At 39.9% G+C, this 26,051-nt stretch overlaps 1 protein-coding gene and 1 long non-coding RNA gene across 3 annotated transcripts; one reads left to right on the forward strand and one right to left on the reverse strand.

Annotated features, from left to right (window-relative positions):
• Positions 1 to 1,287: 1,287 nt before the first annotated feature.
• LOC114019704 lies at positions 1,288 to 10,131 on the reverse strand. Its single transcript, XR_003564709.3, has 4 exons — positions 9,728 to 10,131; positions 8,382 to 8,493; positions 5,958 to 6,088; positions 1,288 to 3,565 (listed from the first exon to the last, which is right to left on the reverse strand). It is a non-coding gene; the product is annotated as an uncharacterized LOC114019704 (long non-coding RNA).
• Positions 9,319 to 25,957, forward strand: CHMP2B (charged multivesicular body protein 2B). 2 transcript variants are annotated; one of them, XM_037906131.2, is made up of 7 exons: positions 9,355 to 9,501; positions 14,100 to 14,183; positions 15,339 to 15,430; positions 19,447 to 19,641; positions 22,248 to 22,350; positions 23,889 to 23,995; positions 24,154 to 25,957. In XM_037906131.2, the coding sequence occupies exons 1-7, from the start codon at positions 9,468 to 9,470 to the stop codon at positions 24,265 to 24,267; spliced, it is 729 nt and encodes a 242-aa protein (XP_037762059.1). In that variant the 5' UTR covers positions 9,355 to 9,467; the 3' UTR covers positions 24,268 to 25,957. The 2 variants fall into 2 exon arrangements, with proteins under 2 accessions (XP_007060894.1, XP_037762059.1); XM_007060832.4 differs by lacking the exon at positions 14,100 to 14,183 and having other exon boundaries at positions 9,319 to 9,501.
• The last annotated feature ends 94 nt before the right edge of the window (positions 25,958 to 26,051 follow it).

Consider the following 26,051-nt stretch of genomic DNA (forward strand, 5'->3'; position numbering starts at 1 on the left):
TATGTAATAAAGCTTAGTCCCTCCCCTCCCCCAGCAGCTTGAAATGTACTATCCTTCTCCTGAAGTATACATGCTGGGGGGACAAGATGTCCGTGATTTATTTCCATCTTCTCTGAGATCCATCCAGCAAGAAAACCTGGGCAAGACACGATTGCTCACAGACGGCTAATCTTGACAGATCCTATTGGGCTCTGCAGTGTTCTACAACCCCTGCCCACTGGCTGGCTATGCCACTCCCATGTACACCCAGAATAACCAACATTGTCAAATTAATTTTGGGAGATTTGTGGTGGGATAGGGGCACATGACACTCACCTCCCTGATGCATCTCTGCTGGATGTCCACAGCAACCATGGTCTTGGCCGGGAGCAGCAAGAAGATGCCCAGCGCCACTTGCAAGCCTATCAACATCCCCCTCCCTCACCCAGCCGCAGCAGAGCAGGAGGGAGACAGAAAGAATGGCCAGTGCATAGGCACATCTGGTGCTAGGGGCAGGACTGGCTGCATGGGCCAGGTGTGTGTGCTAACAAATTCAACAAACAGGACATGTAGCACATCCACTCCTCCATCCCAGCCAAAGAATAGACCCCAAAGAAAGGGATTGGAGTTGCTGGGCAGAGCAGGAAAGGAAGCATTGCTATGGTGGGAGATAACATTATTAAATCAGGAGTCTGGAATTTTTGCTTGAAAATGGGAGTCTCCCTGACATACCAGGAGACTTGGTCAGTCTCTTGAAACCCCCCATTAGTCCTGCCCCTCACATGCTGGTGTATGATGTCACATGCTGAGAGGGGGTGCCCTTGGAATACTTGCATGTGTTAGAACCACTATGTTGGATCACACTGAAATCCCATGCGGGGGACAGCTGTTGGAAGCAGCGGGCATGTGCTCCCATTGTGGGCAGGATCATTGATGCTCAGCCTAAGCATCACAGAGGAGAAACCTGAAGGCTGGTGATGGGAGCTGCTGCCATACCTCACATTGGTTGTAACTCAGGTTTGCTGCTACTCCCCTCCTTCCCTGTGTCCTGTGCTTGCACTCCCACCAGAGCCCAGGCCCCAGGGCTTTATTTCCCATGTGTTGGGCTATGCCAGGTGGGGTCTCACAGGTGCAGTGGAGGGGGACGGTCCCTGACTCTGGCCCTTCCAATGGCCCTTCTCTGAGAGGTAGTAGGACCTATTCTGAGGAATATAACTAGGGTGACCAGATGTCCCAATTTGATAGGGACAGTCCCGATATTCAGGGCTTTGTCTTATATAGGCCCCTATTATCCCCCACCCTCTGTCCCTATTTTTCACATTTGCTATCTGGTCTCCTTAAATATAACATGAGCTTGGCCTGGCCTGGCCTCTGGGATGGCCCTTTCTCGCCTGTGGTGATGAAAGGACCAGAGTCGGTCACTTAGGAAAAGCATTCAAGTTCCAGTCACACACATCTCTCCCTTTCTTTCCACCATTCAGGCTCCACCAGAGACAGTGCACATTCTCAAAGTCCCGGGTCCTCTCTCCTATTTCCAGCCCTTGCTCCAGGAAGGGCAGCTGTAGGAGTGATCAGTTAACCCTCCCCAAGGATTGGAGGAGCTCAGAATAAATGCAGATACCCCATTTCACCCCATCCCCCTTAATATAGCTTTTGTCTTGGAATACACACACACTATACATAGGTTTGGAAAGATAAGATTTTTATCGGTAAATGTCAGCAAATGTCGATTTCACTGTATGCAAACAAACTGACAAAAAATATTTCCATCAAAAATAATTGAAATTTACAGATAGTCAAAATAAGAAAAATGCTGCTTGATAACTTAGATTTTGGTTTAAGAATATTTACTTTATATATTTTGACATATCATGGTGACAAATTGTGTTTTAATAGTTACAAAGCTTTAACTTTTTGAATCTCAATATCTACTACCATTAAATAATTATTGTCTGACCCCCCCCCCGCAATTTCTCATAACTGAAAATGTAAAGAAAAAAATGCTGAAAAATAAACAATACTATCCATTAAAAAAATAAAAATTAAATTCTGCCAGGCCTAACTATATATTCAATATACGTTTCACACACACACACATAGACAGAGAGAGGGAGAGAGAGTATAAACAATAAGAATTATATGAAACAAAGTTTTCTTTGGACTGTAAAGTTTGAGGTTGAAAGCAGATTATTTGCAAGCAATTTACAGAGGCAATATTCAATCAAAACAACTACTATCAACCATAAAATACAGCATCGGCTATCTACCAGGGGTAATAACTCTTGCATCTTATTGCTGGGAATTCCTTCAATGCCCAAACCATTTTTAGTTTGCAAGGCTGCTTAATTTGTTTGACATGGTTGGGAAGAATCTGCAGCTCAACCAAAAATATGTAGTTTTACCCCCCATTATCTCTGCACATAAAGAGTCGTGGAGCTTCAGGCTAGAATTAACACAAGATAGGCTATTACGATTGTAAGAGCATTTAGCAGCAGTCCCTGTTGACTTTGCAGTTTATAATAATAAATATCCCCCACATAATCTCACTCTCTTTTTTTAAACTTGATGCCTTAAGGAGTTCTTGAAGCTTGTGATAAAATATAACAGCATTTGCCTATTTAGGTGATACCCTTGATTTACATTTCTCCTTGGGCAAAGTCATTTAAAGACAGTGTTTGCAAGTAAATGCCTTTAAAAATATAACCCTTGATTTTATAAATGCCCTACAGAAATATGATTTCCTACTGTACCTGGTTGCTGAAGGTAAACTAAATCTCCTTGTTCAGAACAATGGAGTGCTTTCAAAAGGATTTTTCTTCTTTTTACTCTTTTAGAATGGAAGAAACTTGTAATCAAATTGAAGGTTACAGAAAGTGCATTTTACAACCTGAGAGTTTCTCTTTCTTATTAATATTACAAGAGGCGAGTATTAAAATAAACTACTACACAGTGGACTGGGCTGTTAAACTGTTTATAAAGTACTGCACTGACCACATACCATAAACAATGAGAAAATATTATTTTTTCACGAAGGAAATCTGTTGGCAGACTTTTGAAACCAAGATCTCATTCCTGCAGAGACTTATACACATGAGTAACTCTATGCAATTGAATAGTCCAATGAGTTCAACAGACCTACTCAAATGCATAAAGATTTGCAGAAGTGAGGCCCAAATGAACAGGGGAGTCATACATTAAAAAAACTAGAAATCACAGAGCATTGTTGACAGACCACATTAACTGAAATACCTGTATTAAACCATCAAGGTATTTTTCATCTTTGTCTTAAAGACCACTTTTGTAGTCACTTGGAATTTCAAGTGAATTTAGTGGGTCTCACACCAGTTTCTAGTGGACCCATGTCCACATTACAGAAAACACAATCACAACTGGCTGTGTATAAAGAGAAGACTTCAGTCTCCACAGATGTCAAATCAGTAACTATCACAAGTATTGCATTCACTGAAAACAATTTTTAAAAAATTAAATATGCTTCTTTACCCAAATTCTTATTCCCCTCCATTCTGCACATCTTGCTTTGTTATTGTAAGGCTGCTAATGAATGTTGGACTCATGTCTGTGATTCCTTTTTAGAAAGAAAAAAAGGAGCAATTAAGCATTTATCCCAAAAACCTACAGTACGCACACACACACATTTAATAAATTCCATTGACTTGCTAATAGATGTCAATAAAACAATCAAATTTCAAGCTCAACAACCTTACCGTGTCTCTTTAAATTACTATAACAATCATTTAAAATACTATTTTTCAGATAAACCAAAATTAGTTTGAAATTCTATGTAATTTCCAAATAAATGAACTCCAGATTATTGGCCCAAATCCCATCTCATGCTGGTTTTACATTGCTGTTACTCCTGTGTGACATCAGTGGGAGTAAGAAAAGAATCAGGTCCTGTGATCCTAAGTATTTATCTTTCCAATTTAAGTTTACTTTTTAAGAATGGGTTAATGTCTGAGTATTTGGTGACCCTAACATTTGACTAAATATTTTCTTTCTTTGGTAGCTTTCAGTTCCTATGAGCTTTCATCAGTTCTTAGATACCGTAAATTTCTTTTCTGGGAAGCTGTCCAATCTGTAAGATGAGAAGGTGATGAACTGTTCACAACACTATTTGAGTTCTTAGAAGACAGATGGGAGCCAGTTTACTTAATTTTAAGCAAAGTAGGGGAAGCTTTGAAACAATACCAAGCAAGCAGTCAGTATTATGTTTGTGACAAGACTTTGGTATTTTTCTGTTAAATAAATTCAGTGATCTATCTTTACGGTGAGGTCTACTAACAGTTCCCCTTCTTTCAAATGTAAATGTTAAACTAATTAGTATTAAATTAATTAAATAAAGCTATTAGATGTTGTATCCACATGCTGCTCTACAGGCCCTGAGCCTGCAAATGACATCACGGCCTTCCTGTGGGGCCCCATTTCACCAAGTTCAAGGTCAACGGGCACTGAATTTCAATGAAGTTAATAAGGATTGCATAAGGCCAGGGCAAGAGAAACTTCAGAACTCTGGCAGTTGGTGGCCTCAGCATTGCTTATCTGTGACAGCCCCACACACTATTTCTTGTCTCCTTTACACCCCTTTCCCCTCCATCATCTCCCCTTCACTCCTTTTATCTCTCCTCTTCTGCTCTTGTTAACCCTCTCTTCCCATCCTCCCTAATTTCTCATCCTTTTCTCCCTCTCACAAATCTTCAACTCTCCCTGAGCCTCCCCTGATTTCTCTTCCAACGTGGTGCTGACCCCGCCGTCTTCATCCTGCCACTCAAACATACCTACATTCTCCTCCCCAACTCCTTCCAATTCCCCAAACTTTAGCCCCTCTACATTTATTCCCAGCTCCTCCCCACTCCGGACACCCACTCCATCTTAAAGTAAATAAATAAATTAAACAATGGTTAAACCTCATCCAGACAGTCACATGGGCCCCAGTTCAGCAAAGCACCTAAGCATGTGCTTAACTTTTTAGCACATGCCTAAGTACATTATTGAGCAAAAGCAGTTAAAAATAAGCACATAAAAATAAGCACATACTTAAGTGTTTTGCTGAACTGGGGCCTGACCACATATCACTGTAACACTCTGTCTTCCCTTTCCTTTTTCTCTCCCCCTCCCAACCTGCCACTGTTTGTTATCACCAGTTATGGAGCCCTAAACATCATTAGACTACAATCCCGCAAACGTGCAAGTGCTTAACTGTATTACCACTTGCAGTTAGACTACTCATGGTAGCAAAGTAAGCACATACATAAGTATTTGCAGGCTTAGTGACTTGGGCTGTAAGCTATTTGGGACATGGACCACGTCTTTTTATTTCTTCACTTGACTCTTCAGGCACTGTATAAATAATACATAATAATATATTTATTTCACTCTCTAACCTTTTCTTTCATTCAGCTGCCCCTGATTTTCTGCTTGCTCACCTCTTTATCTCTTCCTTCTCTAGTTTTCTTATGTCTGTGGGCTCAACGGCCAGCAAAGTCTCTGCCTTTCACAGCCACCACCCTCTTTTTATAATAGGCTGATTTACAAGTGTTCAGTCTCAAATTAGCATGTGGACATTGCATCATCTTCCCAAACCAGTTTGTGTGACTTATTTTTACCTTGCACCCAACAATTAAGAATAATAAGCAACCTCTGCTTTCTCTTTTCCTGAAACTCAGATATAGAGCCATCGGGTGAGTTATTGCTCTCTGAGTGGCTTTAAAGGTGACCTTCAATGGGCAAGGAGAGGGTGAAAGTATCCTTTTTTGTCTTTATGATTTATAAAGAAATCTTTAACATGTTTTGGGTTTGGTTTTTTTTCCCCCCTCCTCCTGCTTATTTTTACGTTACAAATTCAGGTCTTGTTTATGGTATAACAAGAAAATAAAAGGTGAGCTACTGAGTGCGGAAATAAATTTTAGTCAGATAGTTTAAAACTTTAGTTTTTATTAATAACTATTTAACTCAAATACCTCACAAAAATGGAAGAAATGTTCTCTTTGTGTGAGAGTCAACACAATTACACCTTCATGTGAGGGCTGAGAAAGCTTCTGATCCAGTTCTGGGGTCTTCAAATAAGTCCTTTAGCATGGATACAATATTCCTAAAAGAAAAACAAAAACAAACATAAAAACCAAGAATTTTGCATATAACTGTGTGATTTCTTACTATAAAGCACTGAATGAGCAGTTACCCCTTAATGTTAACCACATACTTAAGTGCTTTGTTGAACTGGGGCCTAGATTTACAAAATGGAGGTGGTGTTTTAAACCGATTATTTGTGTTCCTTATATCTAGATTCCATACATGTCAACAAAGCATGTGACAACATACTACCACATAGGCTTGTGGCATGAATAAATCAGTGGTTACCCATAGATACTTTAAACATTACAGCCACCTCAAGAATCCTAAAGCCTCTTTCTTCACCTTAGCACAGCAGGACAATAGAACCATTGTGCCGAAGAAATATTGTTTGCCTGCCTTTTTCCTTTAGCTAATTTGTTTAGTTTAAAAATACCCAGTGATAAAGATACACAGCTGCAGAGAACCCAACTGTGTAGACAGATGAATGTCAATAAAAAAAAAGGAGAGAAAGTAACTGGTTCGCTGTTGATGTATTGGAGAAATTTAAACACTGAATCCAAACAGGAAATGTGGATTTGAATCCAAGTTATGAGCCTCCCTAATCCTCGAGTGTTCAAAACCTAGGTATTGGTTTTACTCCTTATAGTGATGTGAAAATTTGAAATCAAATTCTGTTTTTTCTTTCAGGCCCAATATACTGGTTAGTTATTTTTGTTGTCTCTCATAACCAGCATGCAAATACAGATAAACACTTAGTGAAAAACTCCTGTATCTCTGCTTCCACTCTAAGTATTGGAAGGATATTAGCAGGGGTTGAGCAAGAAAATTGAAATGTGGACGTACACTGGATGATCCATTTTACCCCTCATCGTGTACCCCTAATTGTCCAAGGAGATTATGACATTACACACAATCGAAACCCTAGCCTACTGGAAATTGTTAAAGATACTTTGTAGTGTACTGATAAAAGGCCTGGACATGTGAAGAACAATGAAAACTTGTCAGTTGTAATAAAAAAATTATTTCCAGGAAATTAAACATATTTCATAAAATAAATAGCATGTCTGCCTTCATCCATGTGTATTGTTAGGATGTGATTAAAATGTGAAGTTGCAATAGAAAAATTATTTCCATGCAAGGTTATGCAGGTCTGTTTGATTATGCTATTAGAAAACAGAAAATTAGAAAATGAATTATAAATCTCTTTCAGTGCAAGTTTGGATCTAGTGATGGAATTCACTGCGGCATTATGACAATATGTTTCTTGTTTCGAAGGCTATGAAGAAACCACTATTTTTTTTTAAAAAAATCAGGAATGAAGGTATATTCATGTTATTATTCAGATCAGTAGCTTAGCAGCCTGTACAGTAGCTCCAAGATCCTTTACTTTTATGTCACATACTGAGATGCTTGTCCATGATGGACACTAATCCTACATCATGCGCTAGGTTATTAAAAATTATGGATGTGAATTGTCACTGAAAAACAAGAACATTGTTACTAAGTACTCCATACTCATTTATTTTATATCTTGCAGTATGTATGATCCTCAAATAGGAGTTCATCTCAGAAAATTAGTAAATATCTTAAGTGTGGCAATGTCTAGGAACAAGGTAACTAAAATTACCTTGTGTTTGTAAAGATTTCAGACTTTTAAGTGGTTTGTTTCTTCCATTTATTTAATATTCATATGATGTTACATCTTATTACCTGAGAGTATGATCTATATGCCAACATTGTAGGTAAGGAGTTTATAAATCATACACATGAAAGCTTTATACATGACAATATCTCAAATTTGCAACTCTTTTTTGAATTGTACACAGCTAAACCCATTGAAAAGGTATACAGACAGAAATCTATAACATGTAAAATGTGAAAATCCACAAAGTACAAGATTGTGTTTTCATTATTCAAATAGGTCCCAAGACAACCAGGACCATTTCTGAGAGAGAGAGAGAGAGAGAGAAATAATGGAATGTGTTAAAAGAAAATGTAACTCTAAGGTTTAAATCAAGAAGTCAATAAGAAGTGTGATGGTGTCTCAAGACTTCATTTTGCAGCACAATGTCATTACAGTCGAGAAGCACTCTCCCCTTTTTAGTACTGTGAGAGATTTAGACATGGGACCTTTTTCCCAACCCTGAAATGATTTAGGGACCCATGAAGGTCCAGAAAGGTGTTTTTGTGGGTCACAGGATGACTCCATTCAAAAGTTGAGATGATGCTAGAAAATATCGGGATGGGTGGCAACCCTGTGTTAAGGAGAGAGTAGTGCTTGATAATTTTGGTGATAGTTCTAAAATTACCCAGAGGCAAGTCTCAGCCTCTTCAATTCTCCATCCTTCCTTTACTGCATCAGTGTTCCAACTGCTTCACCCACCTCTTGCCAGTGGGGCTCCCACATCTTCCATCTTCTTCCTATTTAACAAAGTAAATCAGTTTGCTGCCTCTCCCAGGCATAAGTGTCAGCCACCAAGGGGTTTCTACATGAGAGTCCTCCCAACACCCCACATATGTGACTGAAAAAGTTGCACCTCCCTAGCCTCCCTTGACACAGAGGCCATCCTCTGGTTACAGACCCAGCTCTAATGTCTGAGTTCGAGACACACCTCCCTTGTTTGAGCAGGGGACCACTGTTATGGGAACGGCAGGCTGCATTTTTCTCTGGGGTCTGGCTGATCAGACAGAACCTGGTTTGTGTCACTGACTCCTCCTGCGCCCTTGTGCCCATCCTGCCCGGCGCTAGTGCACCCCCCTCCCTAACATTTACACTGGGCTGCTCATCACCCGGGGCTGCTCAGCTGGGATCAGTGCTTCCCCCCCCCCAGTGATCCAGCAGCACCTGTCCTTTCCCAACATGCCTGGCTCCTGTTTTGCCCCCTATAACCCTCTGTTCTGCCCCAGCGGGTTTGCAGGCTCTCCTGTTGGCAAGAAGCTTTATTCAGCACCAAAGTGTGTGTGGTGGGGGGGGGGGAGAGTATAAACCGAGGGGTGAAGCCTGGTGGGGGGGGTCATTTGGGGGAGGGCAGGAGGGAAAAGGAGTTAGGAAGGCGAGGGGGGAGGCGGGAGGGGGCGTGGGGAGAGGGCAGGGCAGGGAGTTGGGGCGAGCTGCGGGGGCAGGGGAAGGGAGGCGAGGGGGAGCGAGGGCGCTGGGCGGGCCGAGGAACCAACGGGCGCTGCTGCGGGCGGCGGCTCGGGGGGGGGGCCGCTCCCCCCACCCGGGCCTGGAGGCGGAGCCGGAGCCGGCGGGGCGGGTCTCTGCGCCGGGGCCGCGCCCGCCTGCCGGCGGTCACGGGAGAAGCAGGAAGGAGGCGCGGCGCCGGGTGCGGCGCGGGGGCTCTGGCGGCTCCGAGTCCGGCTCTCGCTGCCCGCGGCCTGCGCTCGCCGCCGCCATGGCCTCGCTCTTCAAGAAGAAGACGGTGGATGGTGAGCGGGGGCGGGTCGGTCTGAGGGGCGCCGGGGTCAGCGTCCGGCTCTCGGGCCCTGTGTCCAGGGTCGGTCTGTCTGGCCGCCTCTCGTTTCCCTCCGGGTCAGGAGGGGGCCTTGTTCCTGCGGGCCGGAGCTCGCCCCGGGGGCCGCTTCCAGCGGAGCCTCCCTCCGCCCGCGGGCTCCCTGTGTCTGCTCTCGGGGTGGGCGAGTCCCCTGCACGCACCCGTCCCGGGCCGGGGTCCCACGGGCTCGGTCCCGGGTGTGTGTGTGGGAGCAGAGCGGGGCCGGGCTGGTCGGAAAACAAGGGCGAGGGAGGTGCACCGAGAGTGACTCATCTAAAGCCGTGTGTGTGTGTGAGACACACACACACACACACGTACCCTCCCCACGTACTGAAAGCGTCAGGGACCGCTGATAAGTCAGCTACACGGGGAAAGAAGTCTGTAATAAAAGTGGAACTTTTTTTTGCTCTCTGCAGCGTTGGGGGTATGTTTGCATGGTCTCTAAGACCACGGGGTGACTCTTAAAGATGGTGCCTCGAGATAATAGTTAAGTCGAACCTAAAGAGAACCCTGTTTGGGGGAGGGGGGTTGGGGTTTTGTTTTTTGTCTTTTTTTAACCAAATATATATTTAGTTGTTCAAAGTGATACAAAAATACCTCTAACTTAAACAATCAGCAGAGCCATGGAAACAAGTTGCTCTGTTCTCTGGGAACACTTTTCTGTTTGTTTGGTGAAGAGAAGAGCAGATAAACATTGCTACAGATTCACTGGTGTCTAGCTGTGAGCTCTTGGTGTTCTGTAGTTATCAAATCACCATTTACTGTCTGTTGTTTGTATATATAGATTTAAAGTGTTAATCTTGCTATTTGGGGGGTAAGTTTTTCTAACTATTAAACCCAGTGCAGAAATAAGAACGTGTCCTTTTTAATACATTAATTTAAAAAGGGCAGCTTAACTCCCCTTGTAAGAACATTTCTTGCACCATCATACATTCTCCAGTAGGCAGGTGGGCTTAGCTGATGGAGAGTTGCTTGTCTGTTATCAGCAAGAGTTTTGAAACTGATTATGCAATACATTCACTGAGCAAACCATGTGGAATCTTACTCTAAAACAGGCCACAAAACATGATGCTTTGTGTATCAGCCAATTGTATTTCGTCAAGCAAAGATTACTATTTTCCATTTCTAGTCTGGAAGAGATTTTGGGCACAGAGCAGGAAGGAGGGCAGAAGTGAGTTTTGCCACCTTTTTATTTGCTTTGATCCTGAGGGCCAGTTCAGTCCCCTTGGGACAGTTGCCAGCCTAGGGTTTCAGGAATGGAAAGTGCCTCAAACATGTCTGTGGAATGCACCATACATACATTGGGCATGAAGGTGATATGAGCAGGTGGTATAGAATTGTCCCTTTATGCTACCTGGTGATCTGTATATGCAAGGAGGGGGAGTTCCTGCTGTTTACAATCTTTTAATCCCTTTTGTGCTTCTGGAGCAGGACCAAGGACCTCACCCTTTGTTTTATTCCTCTGTGACAATTTGCTGTTACAAGCTCTCATTTTTCTGTTGGATTCTCCTTCATTTGCAGAAACAAATGACAGTGCCTCTAGTTAGTGTTAATGCTAGTTACCATGGATCGTCTATTGCTGTAGTTCTTTTAAAGTAGCTGAGAATCTCCTGTGGTAGAAGAAGTATAAAGAAAATGAATCTCCTGACTTTTTCCCCAGCTTCTAACTTGTTTAAAATGCTAGTGCCTTTATTATATTTGGGTTCAGTTTCTACTCTGCAAGTTTTCTAACAAAAGGGAATATTTCCTGTAGAGTAGAACATCAATGCTAGTCTCATACATAAATATATTTGCATTACTATTTCTTCTCAGTGTTCTTCAACTGAACTATATATAGTGTAGTTAAATTTTAAATCTCCCCTCCCACCATACCCCCCAGCAAAGTCTTCTTTTTAAAGACTTTTTGATAGAGCTCATGCTTGATGCTTGTTTCTTGAATTGCTTCCGTTGTTTCTCTGCTGGGCCAAAATACATTGTTTTTATTTGTCAGGCTTTATTTTCATATATTGGCTGTCTACTCCAATGTCCATTGTAAAGTGTTTCTTGAAAATGTTACTTGTGGGGTCTTGGGAGCAGTAACATGACTAAAATAGCCCCTTTCAATATCACTTTTCTTTTCCGATAATTACTCCTTAGGCTTAAAACAGTTATTGAGCATGAGCTTTTTGTGCAGCGTGTGTTCCTCTTAAGATTCCATTAAAATATTTTGTTGGAACCTATTACTGCTGAAATAATTTCAGACTTAGATGGCTTGCAGTGTCTTCGCACATCTGGGAAGGAAGAATCTGAATTGCTACTCTTCTTTTTCCAGAAAGATTGATGTATGCTTTAAAATGAAGACTATGGCTGCGGTTTCTGCTTATTATTCATGCTTTAGTCATCTGACAGTAATTGAGCCTGTCTAGATTGCATTTCACTTGTTACCCAAGTAAATGAGGAAAATAGAAGTGTACAAGTATTAGTCTGCTTTTGTGGAATACAAAACCATGATGTAGTCTTAATTATGGGAACATTATTTCCTTTTCAGACTGTTTTAAACAGACTTTTTTAATAGATGGAGGTTGCCCTGTCTTTACAATATAAACCTGAAAAGGGTTCCTGATTTCTCATCACAGCACAACTTTCAATAACTTATTCATCTTTTATTTTGTTACATTTAAAGGTTTGAGTTTGAAACAACAAATTTTATATTTATTATGGGGTTAAATCAGATTAAAAGTCTTGTAAAGGGGCATCATTTTTTAATCTGTTTTCAAATCCAAACTTGTTTGCGTGTCTTACAGTGCTAAAATCAGTTAAGCATATAAATCTAATTCTTATAAAATAGACTAGAAGAAGCCTTCTTACCACACCAAAAATCAACTGCCATTGGTAGTTACATCATTCTAGTAATACACTGTAGTATGTTAGGTATGCAAATTTAACTCTTGTGACTCTCGGTTCATATTCAAGCACTTTTTTTTCTCTGTTAGGAAACCCAATAGCATTAAACTCCAGTACCTGCTGACTTTTTTACTCTTTAGAATTCTGCAAAATTAGAGCAATATGGGAGGCTGCTTTGAGTATGCAGCCTATACCCAGGAGAGCTATTTGTCCCTCCAACAGTGGAAAAGGAGTTCTGCTTTAGGAATAAATCCCTCTGTAGATTTTAATATTCACTGTAAGACCTATGCAGCCTAACAAATGAAGACAAATCTTTAATGGAAGCTGAAATGACGGGTTCTATATCATACATTGCTTTTAATATTTACACTTTATCAAGTAAATTCCATAAGGCTTCTACATAAACAATAGTATGAAGAAACTGGTCTCTTGCACCGAGTGAAAGCAATTTGCATTATCCTGTAAGGAAGGTAGTTAAGGTACTGTCTCTGCCCTCAGATGTCATTTTCTGTTCTTTGCAGGGGCAGTATACAAATGTCATCAATAGAGCATTGTTCATATTTGTTTCCTAAATGTCTCATATTAAGTGTGATGTTTTGGTATAATGCTAACCTTTGATTTCTGTATGCCCATGCTAAAATTTCATGATCTGGGCTTAGGGAGCTTGTATATGACGATGAAGTAGTTCCATGACGAATCACATTTTGATAATCTGTTGGCAGATGGAATCATAAGACCCAAACTAGTGAGGCACTCATTGTGGAGTACCTGCAGCACCTCACAGGATTGGGCTTTTAATGATGAGTGGGTAAGATTGACTGAAGTATGTTATTTGTCTAACTTTGAATGTGTAAAAATGGGCATTTATTTTGTTGTTGTGTGTGGCACTTTACTACTGAAAGTGCCCATCCTACTGGAAGGTGCTCAGGTACTATGGCGAGAGGATGGTATAAAAAATCTGTATAGATATTCAATACTACCTTGGCACACCTATTGTTGATTAGGGGTAAAACATTCTAGTTTTTGTGGTAGTTGATATGACAAAAGGGCCTTTTGTGGTTGGATGTTAGTTTCTGATATTCTAAGGAGATTGTTGACAGAGTATTGAAAAAGTAGTTTTTGTAGTTCAGTGCTAAATTTCTATACTTGCAGATATGAGGGGTGTTTACTAAGTTTAACCTTTATCCCAGATTCCTTGTTTTTGTTAAGTTAACTATATGCTTGTAAAGATTCTTAAATTACTGATATGTATTCAAAATCAACTTCAACTTAAATGTAGTCTAGTTTAAATACATTAAGAAAAAAAATCCTAGCAAGACAAGGGAAAAGGGGCACTTCTCCATTTTCCCTTTGTGTTACATTTAGATACGCAGAAGGGGATCTTAACAGGCACTCAGCATTAGGGCTCACCTGAGTCAGTTGACCAGATCCTAGAAGGCCTGTATGTCTCCCAAGTATAAGTGTCACAGTAGTCAGAGAAACCCTAAGAGGTGCTTAGTGGGCTTTCTCAAACCTCAACCCCCATTGGTGCCACAGTTGCAGACATACTCACCTGTTAAATTCCTTTAATTTTTCTTTTCAAGTAATGTTTAGAATTAAAGCTGCTGGCTTGACAGTTTTGGAAATGGAATTCCTTTCTCCTCAAAACAGGTACAGAATGTGTAATAGCAGTGCAAGCTGCTGCATTCCATCGCTGTACATCAATCTTCTTATGCCCAGATCACCTACTAAGGGGTGAGACTAGTAAGAGGTAATTCAGTAATCAATCATTCCTAGTCCATCCCCAGCTTCTCTAAGGCTGCTTATGTGAATAGACATGTCCAAAACTAGGCATTGGATTGCGAGACCACTAACGTTTCCCCAAATGGATCACTGAACATCTGGGAGCAAAGCTATATTTTTGGGTGTGCTCTTAAACATTGTTCCTTTTCTGTCTCTCCTAATGGCTGGGGAAAATGTTAGCTAAATTTTAAGTTAAGCTTTGGTTAAGTTATAGGCACATCCTTTAAGTACTGCTATATATTTGTTTAGATTGGATTACTACCTTATAGAATTGCTGCTCCCAAAGAGGGTGTCAGGAATGGATAAAAGACTTGACCAGTTTTCAGCCAATTCTGTGTCACATCCCTTGTGGCTTGACTTTTAGTTGAATAAGTGCAGCTATGTTGCATATGGGGAAGGGCAGGATTTTGGAGTGGTCTCTATGCACCTCAGTGAAGAAGGAGGTAAACAGGGCCAGGGGATTCACATCTATGGAAGCTGCTGCCATTTCTCCCTGCTCTATAGAGAAGGTGCAACAGGAACCAATGCTATTGCTCTGTTGAAGCAGCTCTGGAGCAGTCCCATGGTTATTCGGGGGAAGGGAGGATTCCTTCACCCAACCCTATCATCACAGACCTCACGGACCTCTCCACTGAATAGTTTGGCTACGGTGGCTGAGATAAGGAGAACTTGGCTCATATTGCTGTGAAATAGGAGTTAGAGAGATGCTTTTCTGCATGGGGAAGTTGTTCTTGACACTTTCTGCATGATTAAAAGAGACATGTTTATGGAATATAGAAGTCTCTTGTGCCAAATGCTTCTCTCAGTTACACTGGTACAAACTCCATTGAAGCCACTTAGGTTTCACTGGTATAAAAGGAGAACTTGGCCTATAGTGTTGAAATTTAAGACAGTATTTCAGACATGTAAATTTATATTCTAACATCATTGCATATATTTGATAGTCCCAGTAGGAGATGCATGCTTTACTCTTATGATAAAAAATCAAATTAATGAAGGGAAGTTTTCTATCATCCAATAAATTGCAGATTTTCATTACATGTTTCAATACTGTTAAGCATTCAGTCTGAAGAATTATTTTACCAACTATAAATATTTCCTTTCCAGATGTAATAAAGGAACAGAATCGAGAGTTAAGAGGTACACAGAGGACTATAACCAGAGATCGAGCAGCCCTGGAGAAACAGGAAAAACAGCTGGTAAGTAGAACAGAGAATTTTAGTTTACCTTTTTAAAACACACAATAAGTGTTTGTTTGAAATTTTAAATAAATGGCAAGAGAATGTCTCATACCTAAATGATAGTCTTCAAAGTCTTGCTGACTTTCCCCACTATCTACATTAGTTACCTTATAGTGGGGTGGGTTTTTTTTACAGTGCTGGGAGACCTCTCTCCCAGTGCTGGTGCTGCGACTACATAGCCATGTTAAAGCGCTGCCACAGCAGTGCTTTAATGTTGCTAGTGAAGACATACCCTTGGTCTTCCTGAATCTCTAATAAGTGCAGAGTCAGAAGCTGTGCTGTTTTTCATTATATAACCTGATTCTTTTTTGTCCAACAGCATGGGTAAATTTGGGCCAATGTTTCATAACCTGTTTTAAAATATTAAAACATCAATTGCCATATGGATGAATTTTTCTGGCAGAGTTCTTTGGCAGCAAGGGAATATACTGTTGACTCAGTAGCCCAGCATTAGTGCTTTGCATTCCAACGTGAGTTGTTGGGAATTCTGTCCCAGACATGACCCTTCCATTATAGATAGCAAGGGCTATGAGCTTTGGAGGCAATGCTCTAAGTTCTTGGGTTAGAAAGCAGTGAGAAGCATTAGTATATGTCATTGATGCTCATTTAAATGAACATCAGTGGTGAGGGTTTCAGAGGGAATATTAGGGCTTATCTTCAGTAGGACAGTTCATCTCAAAACACAACATGACTTAACAGCAACTGTAGACAAAGACAAGTCTAACATTGTCACCTGGATGTAGTTATTCCTATGGTCTTCATAGAATTTCCCTACAACCAGCTGACTTTATTAAACATAACAGTGATAACTCCCTCATAGAACGCTTGATCGTTAGAACATGTCCTTTAGTTTTATGTCACCTCATACCTATACTGGTGGAGGTATACGTCAAATTACATGCCTTGATAGATGACACAAAAACTGTGTGGAAAAATTCTGTGACAGTTCACTCCCTGGTGTAGTGGTAAATAAGACATTGCCTCGTATGGTGGCAGGTCTTGTGGATATCAGTTTTGGCATGAGAAAAATTAGAGAGCCTGAAAGATGACTATTCTTGGAAATTTTATCCTTTTGCTAGGGCTTTAAGATATGTCTGATAGATTGTGTAAGTGGTTAAGCTACCATTATTTCTTTTAGTGCCTTGATTTCCGTAAAGAAATTCACCTTGAAGCTTTGAATGCACTCTTGTCAGTAACTTGCTCCAGAAATATATTGTGTATTTTTTTTCTCTTGTGAAGGAAGAGGTGAAGAGAACAAGTCTTTGAAAGACTCAGTCTTCTGTTGTTACCCTTGCTGCTCAGACTCTAAGAAATCTGAATTTTCAAAGCCTGGTACGCTTGTCATTTGAAAAGAGCAGGAAATTGTCAATGAATCAGAACATTGTCCTGTAACAATGGTCTTTTGCTGCTACTTATATGGAGAGGCAAAACAAATATTTTTTAAAATAGATGTTGCTCTGTGATAGCATTGTTACAGTTATTTACTGTTTTTTATATTTGTCTTTACTTGGCTAGTGTGGACAGTTTTGATGTCTGATCAGTAATGTATCCTGCTTACTATACTATTGACTTGCTGAATTTTGAGTAGGAGAAAGATGTGACTGTCTTAAAATTTCTTCATAAATACAAGGACTGTGGATTAATCTTGTCTTTTACTTTCACAATTAGTGTTAATTATGAATACATCAGCCATATAGCAACTTGATTCCCTGGCACAGATTCAGTTTGTAATTAATAGTTTAGTAATACTTGGCATGTACAGTTTATAATGTTTCATCTTGAAAGTGTGCTTTTCATACTATAATGAGATCCGTGGGCTACTAGAACTACTGTATTTAACTTGGAAAACTGGTGCTTGCTAACATTTGCTATTATAACATTTGGAAATCTGTGTCCAAAATATGCATTCCCATGTCACTCTTATCTTAACCACATAATATTGGAGTTATATTTAAAAAGCATGATAGTTTATTATATTTTGAGCACCCTGTAAAGTGCCCGCATCTCTTATATGTAGGCTACCAAAACAGGATTACCATTCCATTTCATACCCACAATACTTTTCTATTGATCTCATGTACTTCCCTTACACACCTGTATTTTCTCTGGTAAAATTGCATCTCTTACCAAATCTCTCATGAAGTTTAATTTTGTCAAAAATGAGGGATTTGTACGAAGCAGTTTCTGCCAAGCTAATGTACCAGTCTCAAAATATTATCTTCCTACGATAGTTCAGTATTTATAGTTTTCTTACACATGAGGTATCTCTTATGGTCGCAGGATGTTGTCTCTACCATAGTGGTAAAACCAAAGCAATTAGTCAGTTAACATTTGTTTTTGGAGCATCTCCTGCAGCTTTGTATCTCTTGCTGTTGGTTCCTCAGTGTCTATATGCTGTAGTCTGGTGGCCACTATTTACTATCACAGAGCAACTGGCTATGCTTCATAGCAGCCTTTTAGACATCTGTTGCATTCAGGGGAGGGTAAAGCACCTCTCTTTTTCCAGCAGGTGCTTTCCCACCAACAGCTGCAGTGCTGTTATTACACACAGTTTTACTTATTGCCTATTCCCGGAGAAAATGTTGTCACAATTGGACATATGAATTGTATATGTTCAGTCAGTAACATTATGGCAAATTAAAGAGAGAAGCCCTATTTTTTTTCTCTTCAATAAAATGCTTGGTATGAGGATTTTATGATAGTGATCAATTTGATCATTATGTTCTGTGAAGAGCTGTTAAGTCAGGGGTGCAAAACTTTCCTTGCCTCCATTAAATTAATTAGTCTTGTATTCCCTCCCCATATTGGTTATAGAGTTATCTGGGCATAGGCTTTGCCTAGACTAGGATTTAGGGTGTGATATTAGCTTGTGGCAGTGTAGACAAGGCACACTGCATTTATTATGCACTAAGATAATTGAGTTAAATCCCGAGGGGTGGGGGAAAGCTTGGACTTCAACTGTTTCACAGGTTACTTCATGTAATCTGCTTTCCAAGAAAATAAAACTCCATAATCTTTGAGGAGAGGTGCTGAGGGGTAAAGTTTTTCTGAAAGTTACCTGTCCAGGTATGCTCTGTTGCTTAAGTGGCCACTAGGTTGCAGCGGGTGAATGCAAGAGGAGGGTCTAAGAGTAGGTCTCCAGTGCAGTTAAACACCTGCAGCTGACCTATGTCAGCTGGCTCAGGCTCAGACTACGGGGCTGTAGATGTTGGGGCTCAGGCTGAAGCCTGGACTCTGAGATCCTCTCCCCTTGTGGGGTCCTAGAGCTCTGGCTCCAGCCTGAACATCCACACCACAGTTAAACAGCTCCATAGTCCAAGTCAACTAACATGGGTCAGCCTCATGTGTTTCGATGGAGTGGAGACATACCTTTAGACTCTCCCACCTCACAGCATCCCAGAGCCCAGGCTCCAGCCCAAGCCTGCAAGTCTACACAACAGTGAAACCGCCCTACAGCCAGAGCTCCACGAGCCCAAGCTGGCTTCATGGGGCAGCCGTGGGTTCCTCTTTGCTGTGTAGATATAGCCTGAAAGACCACGGAGGAGATGAGTTAGCAGTGGTGTTGATCACCGTTAGTTCTTAACGTGTATATTTATCAGCCTGTAAACTAAAGGATCTCTCATAAAAATACACTTTAACTCTCTATGTATGACTCCGTGTCAGAATGCACAAGTAATATCTACCTCTATGTAAAAAATGGTATGTCAGAGAAGTGCACATTCCCACAGTATAATGCGCGTTATTCTTTTAGTAATAGAGTTTTGTCATCTATTAATTTTTTTTCTTACTATAGACTTCTGCTAGAAAGGGAAATATTCTTGTATCATTTGTCAATTCCTTCATTCTCAAAGAAGAGGTTTGTGAACATGTGGTTAATTTATCCAATCTAGCATTTATTAAAAATGTTTAGTTCTATAACTTTATAGAATTCTTGTTCACTTAATGTGAATCTAAAAACTACTTTCTAAAACTAGGAACTGGAAATAAAGAAAATGGCAAAGACTGGTAACAAAGAAGCCTGCAAGGTTCTAGCAAAACAGCTGGTGCAACTGCGAAAACAGAAAACTCGAACCTATGCTGTTAGTTCCAAAGTTACCTCCATGTCAACTCAAACGAAAGTGATGAATTCCCAGATGAAGATGGCAGGAGCTATGTCAACCACAGCAAAAGTGAGCAGTTAAATCAATATAAATATCTAAATGTAATTCATGTTCATGGACACTTTTTCATATTGAAACTCAAATACTATAGGTAGCTTGCAAAAGTCTTGACAAGTTCAATGTTATCTTGTAAAAATTAGCTGGAGATAAATGTATTGTAATACTACATTTAGCAGTGATGATGCTTACAGGACGAATACTAATTTGTGTTTTGAAAAATACTAAATTAGCCATTCATATCTTGCTGGTCAGTATCTGCTATTTAAACTAGCAGGCTCTCACACAGCTGACTTATAATATCTTTGTCAGGTTTCAGAGTAGCAGCCGTGTTAGTCTGTATCCGCATATGCATCCGATGAAGTGAGCTGTAGCTCACGAAAGCTTATGCTCAAATACATTTGTTAGTCTCTAAGGTGCCACAAGTCCTCCTTTTCTTTTTGCGAATATCTTTGTCGTAGGCCAGAAAGCTGTTCAGTGTTAGTGTCTGGTTAATGATTAAAATGGATCCTGTAAGTCTTGATACAGAGGATAATTACAGTAGGCTAACAAACAGCTTTTCATTATGCAATGTCTTGCCTGTAAATTTTGTCTGTCATCTAACTGCTTCTAGTGGATAAAGCCAAAGTAGGGAAGACTGATTCTAGAAATCAATGCAGTATGTCCCCTAGCTTTATAACTTGTGTGAAAATGAGGCATCACTTTCTGGCTGACACTTCTAAAGGGCTCAGTGAGCTAGAATTCTGCTTCACCCTCATCCTCCACACACCAGGGATATTGTGTTAAATTGTTTTGCTTCTTGTCTCATAAAACTAATGCACTGTAATTTGATTTGATGCGGGAAGTAGCTGCTAGGAAGACTTTGCTCTTAAAGGGCCACTATGAACAATGTGTTTTTAAAAAATAAAGTAAAAAAAAAAAAAAAACAACCCAGTTCAACCCTCTAAAGCTGTGGCTGTGCAGTAGGTCTTTTTTCCTCCAAGAGATGGTACAGCTGACTCCATGATCAAGTTAAACAAGACAGTTTATGCTAGCATGCACCTCTTCTCTCTCCTGTGACCTCCTTGCCCATCATTTGTACAACAGCTTCACATAAGTGAGGAAATTAATCTTGCTTTTTAGAACTATCGCATCCCTCCCTAGCTGAGCGTTCTTCTCTCTGGGCTCTTTATCCTTGGAATGTTTTGGATTAAACTTCTTAAAGCAAACATAGTGGTATAATCGCAGTGGTGGAACAAAATCAGCAGAAATGTCAATAAATACAGATCTTAACGGATTTGGAAAAAAAATGAAGCAGGTTTGTCAGTGGGCTATGCAACATTATGGGGATTGAAGGAGAATTAAGTTATTTTGGCCACCTAATGGTCAACTTTTTCAGTTAATGCAGTAAAAAATACAGAACTAAAAACACTGACTTAATTTTGGAGCCATAGTGTTCTCTAACCCATACCAAGATCTACAGTCATACAACATTCAGTTAAAATCAGGTGCAGCTCACTGTCTAGCTGCCACAACAAATGAGATGAGTAAGCAATTTTTCAGTATCTTGTCCATAAATTTATCTGTAAATAGGACACTTAGTGTTACTATCTGTTTATAAAATTAAAGCACACACTTCTATGATTGGAGAATATTCTCCCCCCCCCCCCCCCCCCCCCCCCCCGAAAAAATGTATTTCTATCCACTGAAAACCCTTGAATTGGAAAAGGAGAACAAAAAGCTTTTTCTCAATTTAAACAAAATTAGAAATGAAGGCAGACATTTCCCTTAAAGGCTTCAGTTTTAAGTTTCTAATATATCACTGATATCAATTATTAATGTATCCTTTTAAACTAGTTTTCCACATGTTCCTAAAGTATATGTAGCACTTTCTACAAAGAGGCTACTTCCTTTATTTTTTGCACATATCACAATTTAGTGTTTGACATGGAAGCTGCTTTGTGGAGGCAAAATACCATAGCTTTATATTAATGAATCAAAAAGGAAGTAATACTGGGTGAATGTGTTTTTTTCACACCTGTGGTAATCAGTGCCATGAAGTTTGGTAAAATATTATGTTTAAGGTTTAGTAGTATGTGGCAGAGGTTCTCTAAGTGATACCAAGTGTTCAACCTGTACTATTAACTTTTGAACACCCTGGCATTTGCCATTATCAGAAACGTCATACTTGCTAGTACTTTATCCTAGATGGAGAAAAGTCATAATGACTTCATGCCCGCTTCCTACTGGTGGTTGATGAGAATGTTCTTAACTTGCTTTAAAAATTGCCATTTCCATCTGTCTGATAACATTTAGTTGCCTAATTATGGAACTTTTCTCCTCCTCCCCCAAGCTCATCCTGCAAGCCAGAAAAGTGACCTTAAATTAAGAAAAAAGTCTAGCTTGTTGTTGTTCTGCACTAGTCAGAGTAGTAGATTTTATTAATTACTAGACAAAGGACCAACTGAGGATTCCATATGCACCCAGAGCTCCCACTAAAGTGGGAGTCTACATATGCACAGCATGCAGAACCTGGCCCCAAGTTTGTTAGACTAGAAATCACTTAACTTTGCCTAGCATATTCAGTGTACTACACAAATTTGTGCAATCTTATGATTAATATTCTCTAATATTGTTAGACAATGCAATCTGTTAACAAGAAGATGGACCCTCAAAAGACATTACAAACTATGCAGAACTTCCAGAAGGAAAACATGAAGATGGAAATGACTGAGGAAATGAGTAAGTTATGTGTTCTAGTAAATAACTTCAGCAAGCATTGACACTATCAGTCAATTAAAACAGGTAGGCACACCTTAATCCCACTTCTGAATATTACTAATAACACATGAGATTACTATCAATAAGCAATGATTAAAGGGAAAATATTTCACGTTCGGCATGGTTACTTCGGGTATTTGACAGTATTGCATGTATAGTTGTATGAAAGACCTGTAAAAATGAGAGGCACTGAGTGGGAGAGTTGTTGAACAGGTGTAATTACCACTACTACTTGAATTGACTAAATCAAGGGAATATCCTGTTAACCTGACAATTAGAAATTCAGATCCCGGGGAATAACAGACATGGCATTCTGTTTTTCACGGATAGTAGAAACTTCGCATGAGCAAGTGGCATGGAGAGTTGCTGGTCTTGTGCAAGGAAAGAGAAGCAGTAGCACAAGCTCTTCTGCTTTTTGAGAAGGGGTGAAAGACTAGAGTGCAACAGTAATATGTAGTTAAATATATTTGCTCTTGTTTACAAAGAAGCATATGTACTGGGTATGGGAATTCTAGAGATGAAGAAGGCTTTAGTGTTGGCATACAGATAAGCAACTCTGTCATCTAGTCTGGAGTTATGTCTGAGCTTTAGGATTAAATTTAAAGTTTTGGGCTTGCCTGTAGATGTTTGTGTACCCTGATATGTAAATGAGAATAGTTGAAGGCCTCTCAGTTGCAGCAGTCAGGGTTAGTTAGAACTTGTAAAATGTTTTGAGTAGAAGGGCAGGAGTCCTTAGAACTATCCTTCCAGCAACTGCCTTGTACATATAAAACAATAATGGACAAAATAGTGGTACAAAGCAGCCAAACACAGCCTGGAACCCTATCTGCCCACTGGGTACGAGGAGCCACCCTCTTCTCTGTTTTACCACAATGGCTTACTAGCTTGTTGGTAATTGTAAGTGTCAGTGATGCCACACTGGTCTTGCTACTGGCTACTGTTAACACAGCATTCTTCTCATCCTAAAATCTGCCACTGCATTGCCTCTGCTGGGGGAAACTAGCAGAATTTTAAAAATTATACTATGGTGCTAGGCATCAATGCACCAACCCCTCAGTTGGATTTCTGCAGTTGCGGGGCAGGGAGAGAAATGAGGTCTTTAAGGGGGATGTGGAGGGGTTTTTTAATTGGTTTGCTTTTTAAATGTAACAAAGAATTCTGAAACTAAATCCTTTCTGAAAAATAGTGAAATCAAACCTCTGTGTAAAGTGCTGGCACGTGAATGCATAGTGCAATTGTTAGCACTACTTCAGGGGCAAGATTTTAAAATGCAGAGGTAGGCAGAGCACTCCTGGGTTGCCAGCATGTGGTGCTAAGTGATGCAGTGCTGTTCTGCAAATGCACACGGTGTACGTTCCTTTCTCTTGCCATCTCACGTACTGATACTGCTGCATGCTAGGATTGTAGAAGAACAGTGGTTTTTAGTTATTCTCCCATTTATTCTGTGAACAATAATCTTTCTGTACTAATGTAGCTCTGGTTTTTATTTTCCTTCCTAGTTAATGATACCCTGGATGATATCTTTGAGGGCTCTGATGAAGAAGAGGAAAGCCAGGATATTGTGAACCAAGTGCTTGATGAAATTGGAATTGAAATCTCAGGAAAGGTATGGAGAAATGTTCTTTAGGGTGGGTCAAATACTTTCCTCTATTTTTTTTTTAAATGTCATCCTAACAGCTTTCATTTTGTAGTTCTGTGCTAGAAGTCAAATTGTCACAGTGTGTATTGGTTTTACTCAGTGAAGTTTGTGTGTTTCTTTAATAGATGGCCAAAGCACCATCTGCTGCCAGAGGCTTACCATCTGCATCAGCATCAAAAACTACCACCATTTCAGATGAAGAGATTGAACGGCAGCTCAAAGCTTTGGGAGTAGATTAGCCTGATGACAATACACAGCCTGCCTTTTAACAATTATTCAACTACAGACAGATGTAAAATGTACACTTTTTCAACACAACTGATGTACTTTGGTTTTAAGGAGAACTGAAGTCTTCAGAAATAAGATGATTCACACCAAAAAAGGCTTATTTCTTGCCGGAGAACCATTATTAGTGGCACTGAATTCCTGAAATTGTTTGAAAAACTACTTTATCAGATGACATGAATAGATAACTTGCATGTGGGATTTTTTGAACACCGGCTTGAGATCTAAGGTAAACAGGTACATCCATTTACACCAAGTCTGAAGCTGGGCTGTGTTGCATTCAAGATATATCCCCACAGTTTAGTTGCTTGAGCAGCACTGGCTTTTTTTAATTTACAAAATGTCAGCTGGCAAGCAGACTTGGAAAAATAACAATTATAATATAAGATCTTCATCTGTTTAGCTTTTTTGAAATTGTCATCCTGTGATTGTTGACAGCATTTCTCTGGATAATATTTGGAGTGTTTATAAAAGCACTACACATGGAAAGTTCTTAGAATATTTTATGATCTTGTCTTTATGCTTGCTTTCAGTTTGAAAAGGGATAACCTTTTTCTTTTGGTGAGTGAGAACCTTGATACTCTAGTAAGCGTAGGCAATTATAGCTTTGTTTTTCAGATGTCTTTAGTAAATTTGACTTGATTCATTCTTAGACAATTGTACTGCTTACTGAAGGGTATGGGTGCAATCCAGCTCTTGTTGACTTCAGTGGAAGAGGCTTGAACTAAATATTTTTAGTGAATATTTTGCATGAAAGGCACTGACTAAACTGTATTGTACTGTAACATAGCTAACTTCAACAGAATTGTTGTGCCTTTGTGTATATAAAACCTTGCTATATGCTCCTGATTTTTCAAAATTGTATTAATTGTTGAAGGGTAGAGTAACTACTGTTAAGGCCGTTATTGCCAGGTACAAAATATTCTGAGAAGTGCTGTCTACACTTGATAGCAGTCCATGCTGAAGTTCGTATCTAAAGGACTTCAGCACTTGCAAAAGGAATCCTGCCTGAAATCTCATTGTATATATTTTACAGTACTTATCCCCTAACAGTACTTACCCCTAAAAGATACTGCATTGTTTACTAAGGTACATGTGATTGCTTACTGGCAGGTGAAATCTAAATCTTATCAGAATGACTTGGCTGCCTTATACCTATGATTACTCCTTTTAGGTTTTTAAAAAAAAAAGAAAATGCTGGGTATTACACATTGTACAGTAGAAGGTTAAGGTTAGACACAAGTGATTTGGATAACAGTATAATAGGAACAGGCTCTGATTCTAAGGTTTTCCACGGTCTTTGATGTGTATCATCATCAGGTCCATAGAACAGCACTGGCTTTAAGCCATTAATCAAAGAGCGCTTAGTCTCTAAGTGGGAAAGCAAGCTCTGAGTGGAATTGCTATTGTCACATCTGCCAGTGCAGGACTGAGCAGGGAAATAAAGGTTATAATCATCAGTTTGTGAGCCCAGGTCTAGAAGTAGAAATACAGAATGCTGTTTTCACTAGAAAACATGGGGCCAAACCATGCATCTGCAATGTGCAAGTGTACATACTACACACACACACCCCTGACATTTGGGGTGAATTTTCTTTGACCATTTATTTTGTAAAAATCTAATAAAAGCTTTTATTCCCACAATGGCTGTCCTGATGGTGGGGTCTTACATGTAAGTTATCTAGTAATGGATGTTATAATCTTTTGTGATGTCACTTAGGAGGGATATTAGTTGTGA

The sequence above is a fragment of the Chelonia mydas genome, chromosome 1 (genome assembly GCF_015237465.2).
Source record: "Chelonia mydas isolate rCheMyd1 chromosome 1, rCheMyd1.pri.v2, whole genome shotgun sequence".
Classification (NCBI taxonomy): Eukaryota; Metazoa; Chordata; order Testudines; family Cheloniidae; genus Chelonia; species Chelonia mydas.

Coding starts and splice junctions, on each gene's coding strand:
- CHMP2B (XM_037906131.2), top strand. CDS start 9,468: ATGGCCTCGCTCTTCAAGAAGAAGACGGTGGATG. Junction 9,502..14,099: donor CAAGAAGAAGACGGTGGATG/GTGAGCGGGGGC, acceptor TCCTCAAAACAG/GTACAGAATGTGTAATAGCA. Junction 15,431..19,446: donor AGAAACAGGAAAAACAGCTG/GTAAGTAGAACA, acceptor TTCTAAAACTAG/GAACTGGAAATAAAGAAAAT.